This window comes from Myotis lucifugus, unplaced genomic scaffold (assembly GCF_000147115.1).
Source record: "Myotis lucifugus unplaced genomic scaffold, Myoluc2.0 scaffold_654, whole genome shotgun sequence".
Lineage (NCBI taxonomy): Eukaryota > Metazoa > Chordata > Mammalia > Chiroptera > Vespertilionidae > Myotis > Myotis lucifugus.
The window spans coordinates 43461-53872 of NW_005871702.1; the positions used below are offsets into that span (position 1 = coordinate 43461).

At 47.9% G+C, this 10412-nt stretch overlaps 1 protein-coding gene across 1 annotated transcript in view; it reads right to left on the reverse strand.

The window, feature by feature from the left end:
- ARHGEF12 (Rho guanine nucleotide exchange factor 12) overlaps positions 1-10412 on the reverse strand; it is a 169256-nt gene that overhangs the window by 22707 nt on the left and 136137 nt on the right. Inside the window, exons 28-30 of the mRNA XM_023746315.1 lie at positions 5010-5135; positions 3469-3583; positions 1717-1817 (exon numbers count right to left, since the gene is read on the reverse strand). Coding sequence (XP_023602083.1) covers positions 1717-1817; positions 3469-3583; positions 5010-5135 — 342 coding nt within the window. The remainder of the gene's footprint in view (positions 1-1716; positions 1818-3468; positions 3584-5009; positions 5136-10412) is intronic.

Sequence of the window (10412 nt, forward strand, 5' to 3'; positions counted from 1 at the left end):
TTCATAAGTTTGTTATTCCTAAAATAGACGTCAGAATTTTTTCCTGCCAGGTTTGTCTCAGGATGATGGGATTGGCTATTGAATGTATTAAATGCACACAGCACTGTAATCACACACGTATTTTCCACATCCTACAAGCGTATAGAACAGCTGGTCCTCAGCAGAGCCCCGCCTCCCCATAATGACCCTAGACTTTGCAGATTGTCGGGACTATTTCTCATGATGCCTTCTATACATGGCTCTTTAAAGGACATTTCCTGTCACCTTTTCTTTCAAGTTCTATTCTCTGTTACTTTTTTTTTTTTCTGTCCTGGGTAATAATTAGGAAAAAGAATGGCTGGGTCAAAGGATATATGAATATGTGTATTTTTAATTTACATAAGTATTGCCCTCTGGCGTTTGATTATTTTTTACTCGAATCACACCCTGGCAAGTTCCCATTTTTCTATCACCTCACCAATAGAGTCGTCATCATACTCAGTTCCTAAAAATTACATCCAGGTCCACGGACTCAGGAGGCCTCTGTGCGCTTGTGTTTGATCTCCGGTCCAGTGCGCTGAGAGCTGGGCCCATGTAGCCAACTGCTTACTGTGCATGTTCCCTGATGTCTCAAATGAACTCAGTCTTCCTCCACTCATCCCAAATGTGCAAGTCAGAGACCTTGGTTTATTCCCGACATTCTCTCTCTTCAAATCCTTCTCTAAGTCAGGCAACACACTCTGTCAATTCCATCTTCTAAATACTTCTCCAAGCCTAGCACCGCTCGGAGCACCGGCATCGTCCTGGCCACTGAGACCCGTGAGCTCTTGCATCCGTTCTCGTCCCTCTTCAGCCCTTTCTCCAGAGTAGATGGCTGATACTTATAAAGTGAAAACCCGAGCAGGCTCCTCTCCTTCTTGAACGTCTATAATGAAGCCCTATTGCTCTTAGAATAGAAACGTTTCTAAACAGGGTCTACAGCAAGCATGTCAAACTCCCAGCCGGCGGGCCGCATGCCTCAGCCGCAGGCCATGAGTTTGATATGCTTGGTACAGAGCCCTGCATGGTATGGCCCATCCCCACTGCACCTAATTTCATGTCACTACGACTTGCGTTTCATCATGATAAACACAATAATCTCATCTTTAAGTTCCTCAAACAGACCATGCTTTTTTTTTTTTTTTTAAGTTTTGTTTTGTTTTTTTTTTTATTGGAGAGAGAAGAAGGGAGAGGGAGGGAGAGGAACATCCCTGAGAGAGAAACATAGATCCAGCCCGCAACCCCGGTCATGTGCCCTGACTGGGAATCCACCCAGCGACCTACACTCCTAGCATCCTGAAATTCTCCTTCATTGAAGTTATCAACACTGACATAAAACACTTGCACTTTGATCTGCTCAATGACATTCCGTCCTGCTAGAAAACAAGCTCAGTGTGGGCCAGCACTGTGCTCACTTTTTAACCTCTCTGTGCCCTACACTCAGCACCCACAGATGCTCCACGGTCACTGAATTCATGAATGAACGAGCAAACAAGCAGCTGGAGATGCTTGGACAGTCAGCCAGAACTCTCATATTCTGCCCAAAGTGACCCAGACCCACCGACGATGTGAAGTTAACAAACATCCACCCTGCAGTTATGCAGTGAGGTTTTCAATTATTATTTCACAGATTCCAGGTGATGCTAATTTAATATTCTCACTATGCCATCCTGTATCTTTTTGCTTTTCCCTTCTTACCTGCTTGTTTTCTGCTTCCTTGACAGCCTGATTTACATAATTTAAGATCTGACGACAGTGATCAGCTGCTTTCTTCACCTTCTCCCTTTCTGTTGGCCACTCTAAACAAGGGCAAAAATCCAAATGTAAATGGAGGAAATCAGAAAAAAGTGTGTATGTGTATGTGTATGTATATATATCCTATCTAATAATAGACAAATATGGTAACTGACCATACCTTCACTATACATCCTACTGGCTAATCAATGCGATATGCAAATTAACCATCAACAAAGATGGCGGCTAATTTGCATACTGCAGGCAGGGCAGGACAGCGCAGCTGCCAGCGCGAGCCGCCATCATGGGCCACAGGCCAGCCCCAGAAGCTGCCCAGAAGCCAGTGATCGGGGGGAGATGGGGGTCCCCTGCCCAGGCCTGGGGGGGGGGGCGGGGACCAAGCCGGCGATTGGGGTGAACTACAGAGGAAACACCTTTTCTGACTGCTCATTGGCTTAGCTCCCTGTATGCCACTGGTAATAATCTTAGTAACTTGGGTAATAAGAATCCAAAAAGGTGATCTAGGGTTTTTCCACCACACTCCTGGTGAAAAAAACGAAGGTCCGCTGCTGGAGGGCTAAGAAATGTTATATCCTGCCCTAGCTGGTTTGGCTCAGTGGATAATGCCTTGGGCTGCCGATGGCAGGGTCTGAGTTCAATTCTGACCAAGGACATGTACCTAGGTTGCAGGCTCCTCCCTGGCCAAGGCCCAGGTCAGGGCTCATGCAGGAGGCAACCAATCAAAGTGTTCCTCTCACTTTGATGTTTCTCTCTGTCTTTCCCTTTCTCTTCCACATTCTCTAAAAATCAATGAAAACATATCCTCAGGTGAGGATAAAAAAAAATAATAAAGAAATTATTATTATATGAAAGACACATCTTAAAATGCCTAAAGAAAGTTGTCATTTTTTCATGGTGAAGGGACTGGAGTCCGTGTTGATGAAAACACCTTGCTGGCTGCGGTGACTGGCAGTGGCTGCAGCAGCGGGGTGATGGGGCTGGTGCCTTCCCCTGATCAGCCTGGTCGCCTCCCACAAAGGGAGGCCAGACTACGGCTTAGGCCCTATCCCCAAGGGGAGCAGGGAGCGGGCCTAAGCCGTCACTAGGACATCCCCTGAGGGCTCCCAGTATGTGAGAGGGGCACCCCTTCCCCAGTGCACGAATTTCATGCACCAGGCCCCTAGTATATGTGTATATATGTGTGTGTGTGTGTGTGTGTGTGTGTGTGTGTGTGTGTGTGTATGACTAAGCAATCGTTACGATGAAATGACCGGTCGCTATGATGCACACTGACCACCAGGGACAGATGCTCAACAGAGGAGCTGCCCCCAGCCCACAGGTCCCGATCACCTGATTGGGGCCGGGCCCCAGGCTGGGACAGGGAAACAGGGGTGGGTGGCAGTGGACGCGGGCAGAGAGGGAAGGAGGAAGAGGGGTAGGTGGGGAACTGCTTGGCTTCCTCCATCACCGGGGGCAACCCAAGCCTCCTGCTCGCTCCAGCTCTGTGGCTGCTGCCATCTTAGTTGGGTTAATTTGCATACTTGCTCCTGATTGGCTGGTGGGTGTAGTGGAGTGACAGAGTGATGGTTAATTTGCATGTTTTTCTTTTATTATATAGGATTTTGCTCTAGGATTTGGAAACCTGCAGGCACCAGAATGCTCTGAGAGACGTTTGTGGTTTTGTTGCTAAGCTTTTGAATTTCCATGAGTGCTGACCTGTGTACTTGGCAATATTGTCCAAGAGGAGAGGGTACTTGGTGAGCCTCTGCATCTGGGTGGGAATGATGTCCTTCAGCTGCAGGCGCCGGCACAGTGGGTTACTCTCAGCATCCTGCATGAAAGGGAGGGGGGAATTGATCCTGGTTATTAGGAGGACACCTATCATGGACCACATGTTCATTACATAAGTGTCTACAGCATCACAGCCCTGGTAATTAAATAAAACTTACCACATGCTAAGACATACCACTGCCACACTATACTTGTTTCTCTTTATCACTAGACCAATGGCTTGTTATCTGTTTAAGCAACAACTTAGAGCATCCATAATCAACTCCAAGAATTACTTTCTTGGTATAACACAGTTTTATCTTCACATATTCAGAAACTCTAGTTTCATGTGCTTATAACTGGCATTCCTACCAAACCAAGTGAGCTGATATGCGGGCTGCCATCCCAAGGAGGCAGATCCGCAGTTGGTGAAGTGCCAGACAATAAAGCATTTGAGGCTTTTCAGGCCTTACAGTCTCTGCACAACTTTCAACTCTGCTGTTTTAGAACAACAGCAGCCAATATGTCAATGAATGAACATGGTGATGTGTATTAAAAGTTCTGAGATGGCCCCCACATTCCCTCTGGTGTCCACACCTGTATAATCCCATCCCCGTGCTGTGGCCAGAACCTGGCGTCGGATGGGACATCACACCTGGGACTAGGCTACTACGGGTGGACTTCTGAAGCCTGTCGTAGGTGAGGCTGACTTATCAGAAGAGCCTTTACTTTAAAGAAAAGCTCCGTCAGGGATATGCATTCCTACTCGCCTGGAAGAAAGCAAACACTCACCTTCCAAACTGCCCACAGGGGCCGTGAAGCAAACAGATACGGCATCGGCTAGGGGCCAAGACAACAGACGAGGATCTCGGCTATGCATTGACAAGGATGTGAATTCTGCTAACAAGTGGGCCTAGAAGAGGACCCCCAGCCCAGGTGAGAAGTACAGGTGAAGGGAGGACCCAGCTGAACTACACGTCCTCCTCAACCCACACCAGGGCATCACGCATGGACAGTGTGTCACGTTCCTGTGCTTGTGGTGATTTACTATCTGGCAATAAAAAACTACCTGACTGTTTTCCAATAAAATGATTGACCAAAACAAGCAAGAGAATGGATATGGCCCCTGGGCTGTAGCTCACTGACCCTTGATCACTGCCCATGTATACCTCAGTCATATGGCTGCTGTTATGTTCTTCTCTGGGCTTGTTGTAAACCCATTTCTATGTTTTGATGATATTATTTTAATAGTGTGCATGGCCATTTCAGGACAATATCTCCATGGCAATGTGAACGTCTATGTCAAGTATTTTCATCATGAATATACTCTTTATTTTTCACCATCCCAAGATCACCTTTCTACCATCAGTAACTGAAGAGGGCAGTTATAGCTTTAAAAAGCATTCACATAGATATAACCCTTGTGAAAGACAGGCTGAGACTCTACAATTGGTAAAACTATTTTCTCTCAGTCACCCGAAACTCACCTGCACGAACGTCTGGAACCGAGAGTCCTTTTTCTGACGAGATTTGATCATTTCCAAGGCGAAGGGCTGGTTGCTGCAGAAGGTGGCGGCAGCGTGCTTCAGCTTCTCCTCCCCGGGCCCACTGAACTGCACGAGAGACCAAGAACCGCCGGGGTGTGAGCTGACAGCAGGCCAAACACCGTGTGCGAGAGGACACAAGCCTTCAGGTATTTTAGTAAATATTCTCAGAAGACAAGAAACAAAGAACTTCACGTGCAGGTGGAATATCCATGTTTCTCCATGAAAACATCTGATCCTGACACGGCCGAACCTTTCCTAATTACATTCTACTGGTTCTTCCTGTAGCCTGCACACTTACCCCTTTCCGGGCTATGCCACTTACATACTATACTAGACAGAAAGGTTGGCACTGGAGAATTATGAGACATACACACGTAAGAGAGACTGTGAGTGGTAAACACACAGTACAATATGCAGATGATGTGCCATAGAATTGTACACTTGAACCCTACATAATTTTATTAACCAATGTCACCCCAATAAATTTAATTAAAATAAATAAAATTTAAAAATAAAGTGTAAAAAAGACTGAGGTTACAATTTCATTTTCTTAGAATCTGACACCTTCACAAAAATGACTCTCTTATTGCTCCAGGAAGAAAATCCTGGCATTAGAGCTTGCTTTCGTACTCTGAAACCTAGGTCAGGTCAAAACTTTCCGGGGCACCAATGAAATTAAATCATCCACTGTTTCACTTGCGTAGAGGTGAGACATCTATGCTGCACATCTCTCTTGTGGAAGATCCAAGAGCCTGCGAATTTCTTACTAAAAATTATACTTTTTTAAACTGGTATTTTTAATATATGAATTTAAGTTTGTATATGCCATAATTTTAAAGTTTCTGATGAAACACCTAACAAGTGCTTCAACTCCTAATAGGCACTGTTTTTTTAAAAAAAAAAAAAACATTTTTCAAAATTTATTTCAGAGAGGAAGGGAGAGGGGAGAGATAGAAACATCACTCATCAGCTGCCTCCTGCATGTCCCCTACTGGGGATGAAGCCCACAACCCAGGCATGTGCCTTAACTGGAATCTAACCTGGGACCCTTCAGTCTGCAGGCTGGTGCTCTATTCACTGAGCCAAACCAGCTAGGGCTAGAGCACTCTTATAAGTAGAGGTCAAATAAATTTTTATAACCAGGTTTATATTTGTAATAATTGCTTTCATTATTTACAAATAAACTTTTCATATACACTTCCCTTTAAAGCCGTATTTTCAAAAGTTTGTACATGAAGATATTTTGTTAAAAATCCCTTTGTAGTGCATGTGCAGATAAATTCAGAGTATTTTTTCAACTAGGACACATACAAGTGGAATTGTAATCGGGGATAACTAGTGGCTCGGTGCATGACATTTTTTAAAAAATATATTTTGTTTATTTTTTACACAGAGGAAGGGAGAGGGATAGAGAGTTAGAAACATCGATGAGAGAGAAACATTGATCAGCTGCCTCCTGCACACTCCCCACTGGGTATGTGCCTGCAACCAAGGCACATGCCTTGACCGGAATCAAACCTGGGACCCTTGAGTCCACAGGCCGACGCTCTATCCACTGAGCCAAACCAGTTAGGGTGCGGTGCATAAAATTTGTGCACTGGGGGGGGGGTCCCCCCAGCCTTGCCTGTGCCCTGTCACAGTGTGGGAGCCCCATGATCCATCGCCCCAAAGAGGTAGGCCTCTGTGAGCCTCACATCCCCAGGGCCAGCGCTGGGAACACGAGCCTCACGAAAGTCCTCGATGCTGCAAGTCTCCGCCCACCCACCCCTGCTGCGCACACAGCCTCCTGCTGATCGGTCATTACACGTGAGGGTGTCACAACCATTTGCATAAAAGCTCTTTAGTATATTAAACTACAGGCCCAGTGCATGAAATCTGTGCACTCGGGGTGGGGGGAGGGGTCCCTCAGCCCAGCCTGTGCTCTCTTGCAGTCCAGGAGCCCTCCAGGGATGTCTGACAGCTTAGGCCCATTCCCAAGGAGTGGGCCTAAGCTAGTGGTTCTCAATCTTCCTAATGCCACGACCGTTTAATACAGTTCCTCATGTTGTGGTGACCCCCAATTTCATTGTTACAAATTGAGCATAATTAAAGCATAGTGATTCATCACAAAAACAATATGTAATTATATATGTGTTGTCCGATGATCTTAGGTGACCCCTGTGAAAGGGTCATTTGACCCCCAAAAGGGTCTCGACCCACAGGTTGAGAACCGCTGGCCTAGCCGTCAGTCAGACATCCTTAGCACCCGCCACCACCGCTGCATTCGCCAGCTGAGAGTCCAGCTTCTGGCTGAGCAGTGCTCCCCCTGTGGGAGCACAATGACCACCAGGGGGAAGCTCCTGCAATGAGCATCTGACCTGTGGTGGTCAGTGCATGTCATAGCGACTGGCCAACCAGTCGACTGTTTGCCCCCTGGTGGTCAGTGCACATTATACTGAGCAGTTGAGTGGCCTTAGCATATCGTTAGCATATTACGCTTTGATTGGTTGAATGGCCAACTGGATAACCGGACACTTAGCATATTACGCTTTTATTATATCCTATCTAATAAAAGACAAAAGGGTAATTGACCGTACCTTCGCTACGCTTCCCATTGGCTAATCAGGGTGATATGCAAATTAACCACCAACCAAGATGGCGGCCAGCAGCCAAGCAGCTGAAGCGAGCAGGAGGCTTGCTTGCTCCAGTGATGGAGGAAGCCAAGGTTCCCTGCCTGCCACGACCCAGCTATAAGCTCCAAAAGCAACAAAGCTTCAATTATAGAAGCTAAACAAACCCCAGATACCTGCTTTCAGCAGGCCATGGCCTCAGAGCTGGAGCCGGCTCTCAACTCCAGTAACAGCAATGAAGTTTCAATTATAGAAGGTAAATAAATCCCAGAATAAAAAAAGAAAAAAAGGAGAGGCTGGGAGCTTCAGTCGCCGGCCAGCCGGAAAACGGCCCTCAGCCCCTCACCCAGGCTGGCCAGGCACCCCAGTGGGGAACACCACCCTAAAGGGGATGCAGGCAGCCTGAAAATAGCCATCAGCCCCTCATCCAGGCTGGCCAGGCACCCCAGTGGGGACCCCCACCCTGAAGGGGGTGTGACCAGCTGCAAACAGCCATCAGCCCCTCACCCAGGCTGGCCAGGCACCCAAGCGGGACCCCCACCCTGATCCGGGACACCCTTCAGGGCAAACCAGCAGGCCCCCACCCGTGCACCAGGCCTCTATCCTATATAGTAAAAGGGTAATATGCAAACTGACCCTAACAGCACAAAGACTGGTCACTATGACACACACTGACCACCAGGGGGCAGACGCTCAATGCAGGAGCTGCCCTCTGGTGGTCAGTGCGCTCCCACAGGGGGAGCTCTGCTCAGCCACAAGCCAGGCTGATGGCTGCTAGTACAGCGGTGGTGGTGGGAGCCTCTCCTGCCTCCTCAGCAGCGCTAAGGATGTCTGACTGCAGCTTAGGTCTGCTCCCCACTGGCAAGTGGACATCCCCCAAGGGCTGCCGGGCTGCCAGAGGGATGTCTGATTGCCATCTTAGGCCCAGTCCCTCGGGGAGCAGGCCTAAGCCAGCAGGTGGTCATTCCCTGAGGGGTCCCAGACTGCGAGAGGGCACAGGCAGGGCTGAAGGACTCCCCCCCCAGAGTGCACAAATTTTTGTGCACCGGGCCTCTCTCTAGTAGGATAATAAAAGCATGATATGCTAATTAGACCGGACAGCCGAATGACCTTCCGGACATCATTTTGGTTGTCCTTCCGGACGAAGCAGCCATGGTGGGGGCTGAGGCAGAGGTGGTTAGGGGCAATCAATCAGGTAGGCGAGTGGTTAGGGGTGATCAAGCAGGCAGGCAGAGCGATGAGGGGTGATCAGGCAGGCAAGTGGTTAGAGGTGATCAAGCAGGCAGCGAGCAGTTAGGGGTGATCAGGCAGGCAGGTGAGCGGTTAGGGGCAATCAGGTAGGTAGGCAAGCAGTTAGGGGCGACCAAGGAGGCAGAGTGGCTAGGAGTGATCAGGCAGGCAGGCAGGCGAGCTGTTAGGGGCAATCAGGCGGGCAGGCAGAGGGGTTAGGGGTGATCAGACAGGCAGGCGAGCAGTTAGGAGCAATCAGGCAGAGGGGTTAGGGGCGATCAGGCAGACAGGCAGGGGAGTGGTTAGGAGTCAGCAGTCTTGGATTGCGAGAGGGATGTCTGACTGCCAGTTTAGGCCTGATCCTTGTGGGACATCCCCCAAGGGGTCCCGGGTTGCAAGGAAGTGCAGGCCAGGCTGAGGGAACCACCCCCCCCATGCATGAATTTCATTCACTGGGCCTCTAATTCTATTATAAATGTGATACTCCACACAGCAAAGATGGACTGACAGCATTTTGGAATTTTAATTCTGCCACAAATATGAACAGCAGCTGTGTTTACAGAAGAAAATAAATGCCTCCAACTGCTGGAAGCTATCCATAATCTACACAATCATGAAAGTGCAAACAGGGAACCCAGAAGGCTGATAAACCTTGAGCTTTGGCAAGGGCTAAAGCTATGCACCGATTGTTCTGTTGAGACATAGTGGCTCAAGCAATTTCCTGACCTAATAGTCTCAAAGTAAATCTTTACTAATATTTCCTGACCTTTAAGATAGTCTGTCTGTTACCAGATTGCCTGACTGCCTAAGGGCAAGATGTGTATCTAAAATTGAATAAAAAGCTAACAGGGCCTGGGCACCAGTGAAGCCTTTTCACTAGAGAATGGCTCTCCGCCTGGCCCCCTGTGATTTCCAAATTCATATTTCTTGTCTAGTCTCTTCATTTATGCATGGTCCTTCTCCAGGTCCTGAACCCTAGCCATGCAGGTTGCAGTTTTCACATCCAACCTCAAGCAGAGATCAGGTGTCCATAAGGTGAACTTAATGGACGAATACCAAAAAATATTCTCCAAAAGTAGTTTAAAAGAGAGTAAACTTAAAAGCCTATCTATGATTTTTGCTTTTATTATTCCTGGCCAACATTTTCCCCTAAATTAACCATTTATACCTAACAGCTACTAACCAAATTGGTTGGTCCTTTCCAATTGTTTTATAGGTAATTATATTGGTTAAGACCACACTTCTTTTGGGAGATCCAAGGTGGTGGCAGAGTAGGTAACAGTAGCACTCACCTCCTCCCAGGAACAAACCAGAATTATAACTAAACTAGAAGCTCGTTGCACGAAGATTCGCGCAATAGGCCTTCCTTCCCCTGGCTGCTGGCACAGGTTTTCCTCCAGCACCCAGGACCCAGGCCTTTGGTCTGGCCGCAACAGAGAAGCCAAGCCTCTTCAGTCTTCACTCCAGCTGGAGCCTTCACTCTTTGCTCCCCGCCTGCATATGC